Below are 17009 nucleotides of genomic sequence, written 5' to 3' on the forward strand. Positions count from 1 at the left end.
TGAGGGAGAGCACCTCCCTCTTATCCATCTCCTTATTTCTTCCCAATAACAACCGTCACCGACCACTGCAATAGTATTGGGGGAAATTATATTTCTAATGGGGCTATTGAAATGAAATTTTCACCAGATGTTGATAACAACCCAGGTAATCCACACATACAAAGAAATCAAAACAAATAAGTCCATAAATTAAGTTATGTGTAATAAAGTGGAATGACACAGGGAAAAAGTATTGAACATATAAATGTGTAATATTGATAATACTGATAGTATTTTATATTAAAAAAATGTGTAAAATAGTCTGGATAAGTGGTTTGAAGTGTGCTCAAGAGCAAACAGACTTTATACTCAAATGTTCTTGAAGATTCTACCGGAAACACATATGGGTCTCTCTTGACAAACTTATGGAAACTGGGTAATAAAACAAAACATCCATTTTCTTAAAAAGTACAAAAAGTAAATGAAAAAAAAAAAAGATTTGGGGGGAATTTTTGAATTTTGATTGAAGTATACCTACAGCATGAAAAGATTAAATATTTTCATTGGAAAGATATTGCAAAACAACAACAACAACAACAACAACAACAACATATGTCTTTTTTGAAACACTTATGCATCTAAGGGTGAACATGCTTACTAGCTTTACTTACCTTGTACTTTGACTGTTCACCAAATTGGCCCTGGTTCTCACCGAGGGGGCCCACTGAAGAGTAGGCAGTGTCTAACACTTTTAATGTAATTGCCAATCAGGTTCCTGGTAAATATTTCATTGAATTCCAGTACAAATTAAAGACACGAGGCTGCAAGAAAAGGGCTTGTTTGGTTCTTGTGGGGAGAGATTTGCCACACTTGACCCGTGCCTAAAGGTTGGGAAATGAGGCTGATGTTATGACGCTTCACCTCCCAACTCCAGGTCCTTAAAGTAACACCAAGCAATTTTAGGAGACTGTCCCTTTAGTCAGCTTATCTGATAGAATATGGGATCATAGATGCTAAAATAATTCAGGTGTCCCTGGTGGATTGTACAACCTCCACGCTAACACGCTACTATGCTGAATGATAGCAGGTGACATGATAAAATGAAATATTATAGCCAAATAAGTCTGGCAGTTTTATGTGGGAGACTGTGGAAATGTCCTTGAATTATGACACAAAGTAACATAGCCTCCTGCTTTAAATAAGCAGAAAGTGAAGGTGCTGGACAGTATGAGGCATCTAAAAATCACTACGCAGTGGATGTTTGAGTGGTTCTTTGTCTAAAATAGTTCCCAAAATAAACCTGTATGGCTATAATCATACAGCATAACAGCTGTACTGAATTAAAGGCACACTCAGTGGGGTTCTAGACCAATTTTACTGAAGGGGCCTGGCTGGGGCCAGGGCTTTTGTCAGAGGGGCACATTCAACCCGGGGCAAAAAAGACAAAGACTCAAAATTATATCTGATTTTTTTCCCCATAAAACTAGTGATTACCCATTGTAACCAATCTGAATGGTTCAAAATATCACATTTGAGACACAAATATAAGAGACAGAAACAATGGAAATATCCTGTTTTTCAGTGTAACCTTAGTACAGACAAACTCCTCACTTAGTACAAACTAAGCTGCTTCTAAAATCTTTATCAGGCAGTTTCATCAACATCATCATCACATCTTCATTACACCACTGTCTTCTTATCATCTTCATCAATAAATCATCATCAAATTTACACTCTAAAAGCTTATTGTTACCTTGTAACAATAAAATATTGTTCATAGTAGTCGCTTCTTGCTTCTGACTGCCTCTCATCAGGTGATTGACTTTTCGAGCTCGCTGTTTTCACCGTAGATCAACAAACTGACCGCCGTTTCCAGCGGTGCAACGCTCTGAAGCGGCTTTCACAGAGCACGCGCACGGCACAGACCGCGGCTGGCTCAGCCATTCATTGTGTTTGTGATCACGGAGCGCAAGAGCGCACTGGTCTGCGTTTATTTTTAGAAATCTAGATGATTGACATCATTAGATATGCACTACTCTTGCAAAGACAATGCAGTATAGTCATACATTTATTATAAAATTCCATGTGAAGTCACACACACAACAGGTAACAGGTGAAATCACAAGAAATGAGAAAAAAATACAGTCTTCGTTCATGTAATATAATTTATTAAGCATTAGTTCAGCTAATTCATAAATTAAAAAAATGTATTAGCCTCTTTACACGGTGCATCCGAAGCTGCTGTGCTGTCCACCAGAGAAAAATTGCGCTAGAACGGAAAACTACTTCCTAGCGTCTGTTTCAGTCGCGTAGCAAGCAGCGCCACATACGTGCACGCCGTGCATGCGTGCCTTTCATGATGAACGCCTTTGTGTAAACAGAGCTGCATTCAGATTATGGAACTTGGTTCCAGTTACCGCCTGATAAAAACACACCAAGAGAAAATTTCAACCACCACTACAGCTGCTACAACATTTTGGCCTGCTGGAGGTGCTAGAACAAAGCAAGGCTCAACAACAATACACACAATGACAGGAAACACACTGCACATCATTGGAAACAGTACAAACTCAAGCAAGGAGCACAAGTGGCAAAACAAAAGGTCCATACACTCTACAGTTACAGTTGTTTGTCTCACCTCATAACAATGTTCATCTTAATCGCACACAGACTTTCATCGTCATTTCAGCATCAACTGAGGCTGAGACCAAATTTCAAACTCTAGCCCCACAGCCTGTTTTAACTGAGCGGATGTGTTACCTGCATACTCAGTGTCCATGGACACAAACAAAAAACAATCAACAATGCAGAATGTAGAGCTGTAGCCATTGTGACGTCATGCCGTCCGTCACAAACACGTATCTGTGCAGGTGACTGTAAAGTACTGAGCACTGTCCCAGGTGTTGTCTATGCTGCGCGTGCGTCCTCATCATCTGGGTGACTGGTGACGTCACTGGCCGGGGCAGCAGAGGCCATAAAAAGCCGGCTCGGCAGCAGGTGTGTGTCGCACATGCTGGAGTTGGTCTTCGGCTGGTCTGAGACCAGGTTAGGCTAGCCTGTATAGGGCTGGCCGCTCGGCAGTGTGTGTCCGCTCTCCAAGTTCAGCGGGGGGGTGTCCACATCTGCTGGATCTGCTCTCAGACTGAGCAAAGACCAAGCGAGTCTCGCCTTTCCCAGGCGGGCTCTCCAGCTGGCTCTGCTAGCTGCACAGCAGGTGCGCCCCTCAGGCCGGTCTCCGGTGGTCGGTGCAGCCTGCGCAGAGACTATTAGTCCAGTCATTTTAGGAAAAAACCTAGGACAAATTGCAAGGGAAAAAAACTCTTGCAAATTTGCTTCTCTTGCAATTTGTCCTAGGTTGACCCCAATTTTGGGCTAAAATGACTGGACTATGAGGGTCCACAGACTGGTGATGCTGACGGATGCAGGCTCTCTTCTGCTAGGAGGAGCCAATGCCTGCATCACGGTTGTCATGGAGACGGTCCATTGGCCTGCTGAACATCTGGTCGCAAGGACCGTGCTGTTGTCCAGACTGCGCCACCATGATGTGCCAAGAACTGCTCCGTGGCTTCTGGTCAGGGTCACCGACATGAAGACTGCGGTCGTTGCCGTCAATACCATACCGCCTGCGCCTGCTCCTTGATACGGGGACGGGACCTGGGGGTGTGTGTGTGTGTGTGTGTGTGTGTGTGTGTGTGTGTGTGTGTGTCTTGTGTGTCTTGTGTGTCTTGTCCTTTCCAATTTTGTTTTTTCAGTTTCAGCTTTTAATTTAAAATGCTCCAATTCAAGATCCATTTAGGGCTACTGTACCTGTTGCCCAACGATAAAAAAAAAATGAATTAATGTATAAATAAAAAAAAAAATTAAAAAAGTAACATATCTTCTATTCTTTGTGGCTGCAGTGAACCAGTTTTCCCTCCAGTTCATTTGTCTCATTTCTTTGTCAGTAATAGGAAATAACAGCACCGTCCCCCTGATGCCCCTATGTTTGACACAGCATCTCTAAAGTATCCTGTACAGAGCCAACAACCACAAGAAGAAATGGCCCGCGTGTGCACGCTGCTCTGCGCAAGTGTGCGCCGTCATAGATCTATGTGCGCTGTACCCAGCGCAGAGCGCGGCCCAAACAGCACGCTATGTGAAAGCCGCATCACAATGTATAATCTTTGTTCGGAGGGGGGGCCACAGCGGGGTCCAGACTCAGTGTTACGGGGGCACTGGCCCCTGCTGGCCCCTCCCCAGAACCGCCAGTGGGCCCGCACACTATGTAAAAAATGCACTGAAATGAGGACCCTTTGTGACTCAACTTAGGAAGGAAGGAAATTTGATGGTTTTATCTGCATGGTTCTCATAATAAGCCTGACTTACTGATAAATCACATGTTTATCCCTCATTTTTTGTCAGCTGAATCTTAACAGTCCTTACTTAAAGCAACCCTCAATTTTACATACTGTGCCTTTTAATAGTATTTCATTTTAATTTATTTGCTGTATTTTAATCTCTGTAAACCTTCTTTTATGTTTTGTGCATCTTGTTCTGTGCATTTTATCTGTTTTTGGTTTGTTTGTTTGTTTTACTTCTTAACTAATTTTAGTCTTGTCTGAATTTTATCTCATTTTTATATTTTCTTGTGTTACTGTCAAGTGTTCTGAAACTCATGCTGGTGATAATGCACTTTTATTTTGACTGGACCTGATGGGAAAAAGAAGTTATAATTAACACCTGTGATAATGGATAGAGGAGGTAAGTTCTACATGAACGTTTAAGCTGCAGGAGGCTGGTTCATAACCACACAATCTGGATTGAAATGCATCTTTTTTTAATGCTATATTTATTGGTAGCACCTTATTTTAACAGACCCTAAATAATGATCTTACTATTTCATAATTATGGGGTAATTACAGGCTAACAAAACCAAATTCTAGTAAGGGGTAACAGTTCTGAGGCACCTACTCAGACGTTATGGTTTGTCTACTGTATCAGCCTCATACCATTTTTTTCTTTGAATATTACCCCCCTCCCTGGCTCTCTCATTTTATTCTCTCTACAGTGGCACTAATACACCGTCGCACCAACTTGATTGCTTCACTGAGGCCACATCCCATCATGGCTGTAACTGCCAAATGTGAGCAAGTCCTGCAGCAAGGGAGGCAAAAGTCTAGGAAGGAGAGCTACGCCATCTACTGGGGGTCAAAGTGGGGGTCGGGAGATAACTTTGGGAGTTTGATTAAGACATAAACAAAAGACAAAAAAAGAAAAAAAAACTTTTTAATGAGCAAAGTTATCATGATCTTTTTTTTTTTCATATGTTACTCTCTTTTTCTGTTTTCAAGTGAAATACAGAGTTCTTCAGGTGGACTGTTCACTGATCTGCATCAGTAGCCTGTGACACAGGGTACACAGGTAACCTATACTTAAATCTGCTTGCTTTTTTTACACTTGTAGGTACAGCGTAATGTTAGAGGGAGTAAGATCAACAGAGGTAGGAGGAGAGAGGACATAGTTTTGATGAGATTGAGGTTGGGACATTGTGCACTGAATAAATCACTGAAGCTGGTGGGGAGACATCAATCAGGGTTATGCGAGGGATGTGGGGAGGAGGAGGAGTCAGTGGGACATGCATTGCTGGGATGCAGAATGTATGAAGATCATAGAAAAGTGATGAGGGATAAGTTGAGGCATCTGGGAGTCCAAGGATTTGAGCTGAAGGATATACTTAGTGAGGGTGGTGCAGCTAAATTGATGGTGGAGGTGGAATTTATAAAGAGTATAGGAGTATATAATAGAATATGAGGATAATAGAATAATATTTTTTCAGTTATTTTATTATATTTATTTAGGATCAAATAGGGTAGGTGGAAATAGAATATAGGATGGGATATAGGAGCCTGATCCACACCCCGGATCAGTAGGTGGCGGTAATGCCCCATTGCAAAGGTGGCCAGCCGCCGTTAAACACCATAAAGAAGAAGAAGAAGAAAGTGATAATTAGAAACAGGCTGACATAGGTCTGGTTTTATACACATAAAAGCGACTAACCAAATTCCACGCCATGTTGCTAAGGTGAGCCGTTCATACAATGTTCGTATCATTTTCCCCACAGGAGATGGTGTTTCCCCCCTTTAGCTTGCTGAAGGTAGTGGGTGTGGTGTGCCAGTAAGGAGTGTTAGCATGTGGGAACCTAGCATCGGTAGGCTCGTTTCATGTAAATGTAACATCAAATATGATCTGTTGGTAGTTTGGAAATGTGTTGCCTCTGATAACAGTCTAACTGGCTTTTGGTAGCAGCAGTTAGCACTTTTCTGCCCCCTTCTAAGTTTAAATGTCGTCTTTTCTTACACGAAGAACGTTGTAACAAACTCCATTCAGAAATCTGTCTATTTAATATTGATTTACGTGTCGAACAATGTACGTATCCCCTAAGATACAACTGTAGACTTTTCACAGATGTTCGAGAGCTACTCTTAAATTCGGCACGGCATTCATTTGGATACAAATTTAACATTTATATTTTTTCCCCTTAAGTCCCCAGTGAACCAATATGAAAGCTGAAATTTCTTTGAAACAAAGTGCTACTTTTCTAGTAATCATGCCGAATTAACAATGCCAGTCAAATGAGTCTAAAAGTGACGACATGTCAACCTCTGCTAATATATTAGACAACTTATAATTGATAGATATTTTGAATTTGGTTGACGCTCTCAGTGTAACAGTGAGCCAACATACAAAATGATAATGCTGCATTCATAATGAGTTGTCGTTCCAGATTTAAAAAAAATATATATATATATAAAAGACAAATGTATTGTTTTTGCATTAAGTGTCGGGTCTTTCCAGGATGTGAGAGACGCATTACAGCCAGCTAAGCTACAGCTAAGCTGCCTGTAGAACACACAGCATAGATAGTGGTCATAATAACATTAGAAAAGTTATCTAGATAAACCACCATCATAACTCCTGTCGCTTGTGTTTAACCACCACTGCTCAGTGAATAGGCAGGAATCATGATGTAGAATGTGCAGTATGTTATATCTCCTGCATGGGGTTCAATTTAATTTTAGTTCCAGCTTGTAGATAGATAGATAGATAGATAGATAGATAGATAGATACTTTATTCATCCCGAAGGAAATTCACAGTTTTCAGCAGTATCCACACAGTACAAGATTAAGTAAATACAAAATAAATAATTATAAAAAATAAATAATAATAAAAAAGAATAATAAAAAATAAAGAATATAAAAAATAAAGAATAAAAGATGATACTCGAGATCTAAAGATCTAAGTACCCAATGTGCAAAAAACAAACAAACAAAAAAAAAAAAAACAGTGTGCATCGATGTATACAATGTGCATAGATGTGGGCAATGTGCAAATTTACAGTATAAACAGATGATAAATAGCTGATAAATAGATGATAAAAAAACCAAAAAAAACAAAACAAAACAGTGTGCATCGATGTATACAATGTGCATAGATGTAGGAAATGTGCAAATTTACAGTATAAACAGATGATAAATAGCAGCAAGCAATATATACACTATAAACAAGGAATATATATTGTAGTGCTAAAAAATGTTTCTATAAATTAATTATCAAATTGGGGGAGGGGATGGTCCTAAATATTAGTACTACATCCCAAAAGGAAATGAAGAAGGGTGATATTTTATTGCATGTTATTTCCTACTAGTGATGGCATTTTTCTTGCAGTGCTGACTCACTGCTGCTGGATGAAATGGAGGAAAAAGTCAAGGGTTTCAGCTCTATTCACTCTAATAACAGTCAGGCCATGGCCTTCCTGTCTCCTTAGGAAAGCCTAATATGGATGCAGTGAACTTTGTGTCCTGTGCCATTGGGAGATGTGTGGACGCCTGTTGCCTGCTGGTGGACCTGATCCTCAGGATATTCAGCTGGCTGCTTCACCTCCTGTCCAACACAGGCTGCTCCCTCCACAGTCTGCTGGTCACCCTGAGCAGCTCCACTCTGGTTGAATATTGGAACCTCGCGCTCCTCTTTTTCCTCACAGTGACCGAGGTCGTCTCCAGCGCTGCCCACGGAGCCCTTCACACACTGGAGGGCTGCCTGCAGACTCTGGGTGGCGTGTTTGAGAGTTTCAAAATGGTGGGCCACCTTTCTTGCCATGTGGCGTGGCGCGCCAAGGAGCTGATGCATCGAGGGCTCATCTCGGGGAATTACATCCTGAGGCAGACTTGTGAAGGACTTTGCATCGCGCTCAGCCTCGTCCTCTACTTTGTTAACACTGTTGTCAACATGCTGCTCATCGGGATGCAGAACTGTTTCTCTGTGTTTGCGGGGGCCTGGGAAGCCGTGGCGGGTCCTCTGCACAAAGCTGTGGAGCTGGCTCTCACGCTGCTAACCTTCCTGTACAGCTGTCTGGTGGGCGCCTCTGTGCTGCTGTGGACGCCCTGTCAGCTGGTGCTGGACTTCCTGGGAGCGCTCGCTCGTGTCTTCATTACAGTCTTTGTGGTCGATGCACACGGCCTCCTCATCACGGTGGCGATCATCTCGCTGGCCTTGCTGTACCTGAACCCCAGGCTTCCTCTTGTCGTCGGGCGGCTGAGTTTGCGTTTTGTTGACATGCTGCCGGGAGTGCGAGGGGTACAGGCAGCAGCTCAGAGGTTGCGTGTGCTGCTGCAGGAACGAGCTCTGGCCTTCCAGGAAAGCCACGCCGGCAGGCCACAGCAAGCAGACGGGACCAGGCTCCCTAACACAGACCTCAGAGCAGCCGGTACTTTGGTCAACCCCACTGACGCCTTCCTCCCACTGGCGAGTGACCTGAGTCAGCTGGACTCTCCGCAGCTCGGCCTGGCTTACCTGGAGGGCGAGTCGGCGAGTGGCAGCAGTGACCTCAGAGACAGCAGTTCCCTGGCAGCCAGGACTAGCACGTTACCGCTGAGCTCCGCTCTGGTGGGCGTGGAGGACGGCAGCAGCCCTCCAACAGACAGTCGGCTGCTCAGCCTGCTGAAGGAGCAGGAGGAGAGGAAGAAGTGTGTGATCTGTCAGGACCGGGCCAAGACGGTCCTGCTGCTGCCTTGTCGTCACCTCTGCCTCTGTCGTCACTGCGCCGACATCCTGACCCAGCGGCGGCCCCTCCAGCAGCGCTGCTGTCCACTCTGCCGGCAGCCAATCACCCAGAACATGGACGTCTTCCTTTGATGGAGGCTCGGATGGATGGATGGATGGATGGATGCATGGAGGATGGGGGCTGTGTGTGGAATAGTGCTTTGGAAGCCGTAATATTGGCCTGGATGTTCAGAGGGTTACATGTCCATCAGCAAGACCATGAATGTCTTCCTCTGAGATGGTGTGTGTGTGTGTGTGTGTGTGTGTGTGTGTGTGTGTGTGTGTGTGTGTGTGGAGATGTACTTTGTGAAACACTGGAAATGGGTTTAAATATGACAAAAGGGAACTTTTCTTTCCTTCTCTCTAGTCCCTTGTAGTGTTCAGACCACTAAGTGTGGTAACCTTTTCCTACTAGTAGATGTGGACATGCAAGGTTACAGCAATCAGGGCACTACAGTGTTCAGAAAGGTGTGCTACATCAGTTTTGACAGGTCTCGGTATTTTTGAAATTGAGCAAAAAAAAAAAAATCTGTAAATGATCAATGATTGTCATGAAGTTGCAGAGCTGCTGTCATCATGCTTAATGATATTTATTGATGCGCAGAATAATGTGCAGCTACAGAGGCCTGGGCTCTAGTTAGCAGTCATATTGCACAGTCACTGTTAGCACACATCATGTTGAAGTCCAAGTAAAAAAATCTTCACATCGAGTTAGGAATATAAAATCTAGAAAAAACAAATTTTGAGATGTGTAGCTACCTGTATGATCCTTGCACTGCAAGAACAAGAAGACAGCTGTTTTTTTTGTTTCCTCAACACTGGCACACTAACTAGTTTCCCAACACATGAGCTTGGTAGGAATGCACTGATAACACTGTTGCACTGGTGACTCTAATTCTGTTATTCTGTATATTGAAATATCAGCCAGTTCATGCCACTTGTGTCATGACCCTCATGAATTTCTCATCACTGGGCAGTCCTCGTTCCTTTAATCTCTTTTTCTCATTTGAGAGCTCTAACATCCTCCTGTGTGTGGAAGTCAGACAATAAAGTAGCTTTATTTCCATTTTGAAGTGTGCCAAATGTGGCCAGTTGGTTTCACAACATGCCTATCTTGGTGGGCTTGCTCTGTTGAATATGTTCATTTCAGATTTCAAATATGTATTGTACAATGCAAAGTTTTTTTTTTTTTTTTTTTCTATCCAAAGCAGTATTTACATGTTAGATCAGGTCAATGAAGGAAGAAACCGCAGGAATGTGGCATCATTTTAGCTGTTGGTTCAAGCCATGTTCATTGGTGTTTATCTTTCAGTAATTTCTTGTGTTTCTCAGTCTTTCAGATGTCCTTACATGCCTATTATGAGAATTTCATAATTGCACTATCTGTATTGCACTGGTTACTGTGGCTAAATGCTGTTTTGTCAGCTTGTAGCACCAGCCTGTTCAATAGTTTCATATGAAGGTATTTAAGTTTTTAAACATGAAAGTGGAATCTGAGTCACGCCAAATAGACTGTACAGTCAGTGCTGGCTTTAAGTTGTTGTTGAACAGCAGATTGTGTGTGTTATCAACACTAGCTGAACTCTGGTGGAAGTTTATATTTGACCAGTAATGCCTGCTGAAATTCGGGAATCAACTTAACATTGGTTTATTAGCCCCATCCCACATAATTTCATCTCTAGAGTCAGATGCCCAGTTATTGCTATACTGCCATATTTCCTGATGTAACTTCCTGAATCAGAGTGCAATCAAACACACCTTTACTTCATGGGAGCTCACTGGAGGAATTTCCAGAGCCCTTGTGCCAAAGATTACACAATATTGACAAGACGTTGGACTGAACTTTTTTGTTGTATATTTATTTATGGATGGGTTTCTCAGCACATGTATTTTATTAGTGCTGGGAAAAATGTCAAACAGATGAGCACTTTTATTGAATGAAAAATATTCACCTCTTTTGGTGGGCAGCTAAAATCTACGCTGTTCTAAACTTGTTTTGTCTCCTTCTGTGGCAAAGCTGCCCAAAAACATTTGCTGCGTATAGCAATCCTCCAGTGTTTTTTTTTTTTTTTTTTTTTTTCCCCCCCAACTTCCCCAGACTGAGACAAGTTCCTATTGGTAGCATTTTGTATTAGCTTACCATAAAGACTTTAAGTCTGTGGGAGTCATTTGCCTGGCTCTGTCAAAACGATACAGCAACTCAGAAGCTGTCTTATTTATATAGCATATCGTGGATTTGAAATACACGTTTTGGAAATAATAATAAAAAAAAAAAACAGCGGTTTTAGGAGAAATTAATTTGTGCTGGATCTTTCTATCACTGTTGGAACTGAATTGAAACTGCAGTAGATGCAAGGATAAATGTGTTCATCTGGTGTAGTTTCACCATCTAACTTCTCCTGAAATGAAATATTCCATGATGTGTTTTTCAAATCCACATGATACACCGCGTAATTAGGTTTCTTTTTTTTTCACATTGATAGAGCCAGGCTAAAGACTCCCATAGACTTCAAGTCTTCATGCTAAACTAACACAAAATGTTACCCATAAGAACCAAACCACTGGAGGTGAAAATGGTATCCAACACCTTGTCTCAGTCTGGAGAAGTCAGAAAAAGGGGATTTTATCCAAAATATTGGAGTATTCCTTTAAAGTTCCTAGTGATACAGTGCTACAAAAAATGTCACCTTATGTAGGCTAATGTTATGATGCTTTAGCACCATCTAGTGGCCACCACCATCTGTATACAGACTCTCGAGGTCTGGAATTATAAGCTAAATAATATTTTAATTATCATACACTACTCACAAAAAGTTAGGGATATTTGGCTTTTGGGTGAAATTTATGGAAAATATAAAAAGTTCACGCTACAGTGATATTATCATCAATCATTATCATGAAAGTAGGGCATTTAAGTAGAAGCATACACTGGTGATTTCCTCATCTCCCAACAAATTATTGAAACAAAAGCCAACAACAGTGGTGGATATACCACAACAAAAAATGTCAGTGTCAATAACTTGTCATGTGCCCTTGAGCATCAATTACAGCTTGACAACGACGTCTCATGCTGTTCACAAGTCGACTTATTGTCTGCTGAGGCATGGCATCCCACTCTTCTTGAAGGGCGGCCCTCAGGACATTGAGGTTCTGGGGTACAGAGCTCCAGCCTCTACACGCCGACTCAGCTGAATCCCATAGAAAACCTATGGGATTCAGGTCTGAGAAAGTGCAGGCCACTCCATCTGAGGTACCCCAGTCTCCAGCAGCCGTTCCCTAATGATACGACCTCGATGAGCTGGAGCATCAAACACCTGATGTGAATTTTGCCGTTAAACTCCTTGTTAGAGAACAGCAACTTGTGCAAAAAGTACTGAAACATTGAACAGTTGGACATGTGCATTCAAAAGTTTACAGAAGGTCACATTAAGTTCACCTGTAAAGGTTAGAATGCATTTTAGGTTCATCCTGAAATTTCACCCAAAAGCCGAATATCCCTAACTTTTTGTGAGTAGTGTAATTGCAGGCATTATTTTTACACCGCACATCAATTTAACACATGAATTTAGAAATGTTTAAAGGAACTATAAGTAGTATCAGGCCAAGAGACAGCCACAGAAAACACAGCAGACGTTTATTTTAAGCTTCAGTGAGTCGTAATGCTCGAAAGTTCCACCAGTACATTTTGCTGTTTACAAATGAACGTTTCTGCTGTGAAATGGTGAATGCAGCAGCTCCTGTGCCTGGTACAGAGAAAGTTAGTTTGACACCCTGATCCCATTCCAAGAAACAAGTGAAGTGAAATTTAAAAAGCACTGAAGCTCTCTCTTCACTTGTTTCATTCTTGTGCTCACAGTCATTTTGTAAGTGAAGGTGGCACCTGTTTCACTTTGAGAACTGAGCTGCCCACGTATGAAGCCGCTGTCATATTCTGTACACATGAAGATGGTGAAATGTTAACACCGTTTTATCATCATGACAGATTTCATACACTTTTGTACATTTTGAATCGGTGTTTTGTAAGTCGGATGAATGTGAATGTTTTATTTTATGAACATTGTGTTGAAGCTTTTTTTTTTCCTTTCTATCACATCCAATAAACACGCTGCCATGCGCTTTGAATACAATGTACTCTTCTTCAGATTCACATTGAACGTTTGATTTATTGCCGAGTGGGTTTACATCAACAATAATTAGCACAGAGTGTTTTAAAATGGCTTCTCCTGCATTTAGGGAACAGGCTACATAAACCAGCTTTAATGTAAAACTGACCATTGTTGCTGTGTGGTCTAGTTTCCAGGGTGTGATATGAGTCCACATGGTGGTGAAATCTTCAGTCATCTGGCCATTCAACTCAAATTTCCAAAGTGGAATCTTGCCCATGATTGATCTACTGTGGCTTCAGTGTGAGACGTCACAGTTGTATGACTGAAAGTTCCTTCACGTCAAATTATAATAAAACTCTGCATAAGCAGATTTTTAAACAAAACTTTATCTCAAACAACAACAACAAAAAATGCCCAACAGGAGCACTTTTTGAAAATATTTTTGTATGCACAAGATTGCAGGATGACTTGATAGTTATGAAATTGCTACAGAGGTGGAAGTAACAAATTATGTTTACTCATGTTACTGTGACTGAGAAGTAATTTCACTTTTACCTCAATTCAGTTATTTGCTTGAGTTTTGTCCTTCACCACATTTTACGTCATATTCATTACAGAGAACAAATGATCAGTGACATGTTGTGGAACCTTTCACAATAAAAGCTCAATCAGCAAAGAAGAGGAAGCTGCTTCAACTTTGTTCATTCTGCTTTTAGTCAGAGTGCCTGGAGAGAGAGAGTGGAGCGACCAGAAGCTCAAAACGCTCGTGGATCACGTGGTCTATGTAGCCCCCAAAAGTTCCAGGAAGTGCTTGGTGGGCAATAGAAAGCAATAGGAAAACTACGATAATTGGCAAAAAATGATCAATAATGCTTTGTTGTACAATTTTTTTATAGTTGTGTTAATTGATTTGAACTATGTTAAGTTTACTAAACCTGTATGGTCGTCTACAGCAATGTAAATCATAATATTTTCTCATTTCATCTCTCAGATTTGACTGAGGCAGACTAACAGGTGACGAACAATGATTTGCCAACTGACAACACAATAAGTCTGGACTCACAACATAATGATAACTGTTCTTACAGGAAATCCATGTCCAGTAAATAAAATTTGGATTTCTATTCATAGCAAATAAATGGACTTCTATCATTTTGTTAACTACTCTTACTTATCAATATCTCCTTGTGTGAATTAGTTGTCAACATGCTGCTCATCGGGATGCAGAACTGTTTCTCTGTGTTTGCGGGGGCCTGGGAAGCCGTGGCGGGTCCTCTGCACAAAGCTGTGGAGCTGGCTCTCACGCTGCTAACCTTCCTGTACAGCTGTCTGGTGGGCGCCTCTGTGCTGCTGTGGACGCCCTGTCAGCTGGTGCTGGACTTCCTGGGAGCACTCGCTCGTGTCTTCATTACAGTCTTCGTGGTCGACGCACACGGCCTCCTCATCACGGTGGCGATCATCTCGCTGGCCTTGCTGTACCTGAACCCCAGGCTTCCTCTCGTCGTGGGGCGGCTGAGTTTGCGTTTTGTTGACATGCTGCCGGGAGTGCGAGGGGTACAGGCAGCAGCTCAGAGGTTGCGTGTGCTGCTGCAGGAACGAGCTCTGGCCTTCCAGGAAAGCCACGCCGGCAGGCCACAACAAGCAGACGGGACCAGGCTCCCTAACACAGACCTAAGAGCAGCCGGTACTTTGGTCAACCCCACTGACGCCTTCCTCCCACTGGCGAGTGACCTGAGTCAGCTGGACTCTCCGCAGCTCGGCCTGGCTTACCTGGAGGGCGAGTCGGCGAGTGGCAGCAGTGACCTCAGAGACAGCAGTTCCCTGGCAGCCAGGACTAGCACGTTACCGCTGAGCTCCGCTCTGGTGGGCGTGGAGGACGGCAGCAGCCCTCCAACAGACAGTCGGCTGCTCAGCCTGCTGAAGGAGCAGGAGGAGAGGAAGAAGTGTGTGATCTGTCAGGACCGGGCCAAGACGGTCCTGCTGCTGCCTTGTCGTCACCTCTGCCTCTGTCGTCACTGCGCCGACATCCTGACCCAGCGGCGGCCCATCCAGCAGCGCTGCTGTCCACTCTGCCGGCAGCCAATCACCCAGAACATGGACGTCTTCCTTTGATGGAGGCTCGGATGGATGGATGGATGCATGGATGGATGGAGGATGGGGGCTGTGTGTGGAATAGTGCTTTGGAAGCCGTAATATTGGCAGAGGGATACATGTCCATCAGCAAGACCATGAATGTCTTCCTCTGAGATGGTGTGTGTGTGTGTGTGTGTGTGTGTGTGTGTGGAGATGTACTTTGTGAAACACTGGAAATGGGTTTAAATATGACAAAAGGGAACTTTTCTTTCCTTCTCTCTAGTCCCTTGTAGTGTTCAGACCACTAAGTGTGGTAACCTTTTCTTACTAGTAGATGTGGACATGCAAGGTTACAGCAATCAGGGCACTACAGTGTTCAGAAAGGTGTGCTACATCAGTTTCGACAGATCTAGGTATTTTTGAAATTGAGCAAAAAAAAAAAAAAATCTGTAAATGATCAATGATTGTCATGAAGTTGCAGAGCTGCTGTCATCATGCTTAATGATATTTATTGTTGCGCAGAATAATGTGCAGCTGCAGAGGCCTGGGCTCTAGTTAGTAGTCATATTGCACAGTCACTGTTAGCACACATCATGTTGAAGTCCAAGTAAAAAAATCTTCACATCGAGTTAGGAATATAAAATCTAGAAAAAACAAATTTTGAGATGTGTAGCTACCTGTATGATCCTTGCACTGCAAGAACAAGAAGACAGCTGTTTTTTTTGTTTCCTCAACACTGGCACACTAACTAGTTTCCCAACACATGAGCTTGGTAGGAATGCACTGATAACACTGTTGCACTGGTGACTCTAATTCTGTTATTCTGTATATTTAAATATCAGCCAGTTCATGCCACTTGTGTCATGACCCTCATGAATTTCTCATCACTGGGCAGTCCTCGTTCCTTTAATCTCTTTTTCTCATTTGAGAGCTCTAACATCCTCCTGTGTGTAGCTTTATTTCCATTTTGAAGTGTGCCAAATGTGGCCAGTTGGTTTCACAACATGCCTATCTTGGTGGGCTTGCTCTGTTGAATATGTTCATTTCAGATTTCAAATATGTATTGTACAATGCAAAGTTTTTTTGTTTTTTTTTCTATCCAAAGCAGTATTTACATGTTAGATCAGGTCAATGAAGGAAGAAACCGCAGGAATGTGGCATCATTTTAGCTGTTGGGTCAAGCCATGTTCATTGGTGTTTATCTTTCAGTAATTTCTTGTGTTTCTCAGTCTTTCAGATGTCCTTACATGCCTATTATGAGAATTTCATAATTGCACTATCTGTATTGCACTGGTTACTGTGGCTAAATGCTGTTTTGTCAGCTTGTAGCACCAGCCTGTTCAATAGTTTCATATGAAGGTATTTAAGTTTTTAAACATGAAAGTGGCGTCTGAGTCACTCCAAATAGACTGTACAGTCAGTGCTGGCTTTAAGTTGTTGTTGAACAGCAGATTGTGTGTGTTATCAACACTAGCTGAACTCTGGTGGAAGTTTATATTTGACCAGTAATGCCTGCTGAAATTCGGGAATCAACTTAACATTGGTTTCTTAGCCCCATCCCACATAATTTCATCTCTAGAGTCAGATGCCCAGTTATTGCTATACTGCCATATTTCCTGATGTAACTTCCTGAATCAGAGTGCAATCAAACACACCTTTACTTCATGGGAGCTCACTGGAGGAATTTCCAGAGCCCTTGTGCCAAAGATTACACAATATTGACAAGACGTTGGACTGAACTTTTTTGTTGTATATTTATTTATGGATGGGTT

At 42.4% G+C, this 17009-nt stretch overlaps 1 protein-coding gene across 3 annotated transcripts; it reads left to right on the forward strand.

Moving 5' to 3' along the window:
* Nucleotides 1-5903: 5903 nt before the first annotated feature.
* LOC115371825 (E3 ubiquitin-protein ligase RNF26-like) lies at nucleotides 5904-16178 on the forward strand. Of its 3 annotated transcripts, none has more exons than XM_030069375.1 (3): nucleotides 5904-6039; nucleotides 7785-8245; nucleotides 14371-16178. In XM_030069375.1, the coding sequence occupies exons 2-3, from the start codon at nucleotides 7796-7798 to the stop codon at nucleotides 15274-15276; spliced, it is 1356 nt and encodes a 451-aa protein (XP_029925235.1). In that variant the 5' UTR covers nucleotides 5904-6039; nucleotides 7785-7795; the 3' UTR covers nucleotides 15277-16178. The 3 variants fall into 3 exon arrangements, with proteins under 3 accessions (XP_029925235.1, XP_029925236.1, XP_029925234.1); XM_030069376.1 differs by having other exon boundaries at nucleotides 7785-8237; nucleotides 14363-16178; XM_030069374.1 differs by lacking the exon at nucleotides 14371-16178 and having other exon boundaries at nucleotides 7785-11099.
* The last annotated feature ends 831 nt before the right edge of the window (nucleotides 16179-17009 follow it).

Source organism: Myripristis murdjan, chromosome 14 (assembly GCF_902150065.1).
Source record: "Myripristis murdjan chromosome 14, fMyrMur1.1, whole genome shotgun sequence".
Lineage (NCBI taxonomy): Eukaryota > Metazoa > Chordata > Actinopteri > Holocentriformes > Holocentridae > Myripristis > Myripristis murdjan.

Excerpts from the sequence above, each read along its gene's own strand:
- LOC115371825 (XM_030069375.1), top strand. The coding sequence starts at position 7,796 with ATGGATGCAGTGAACTTTGTGTCCTGTGCCATTGGGAGATGTGTGGAC. Across the intron at positions 8,246-14,370 it reads TTGTTAACACTGTTGTCAAC|ATGCTGCTCATCGGGATGCA; the intron begins ATGCTGCTCATC and ends TTAGTTGTCAAC.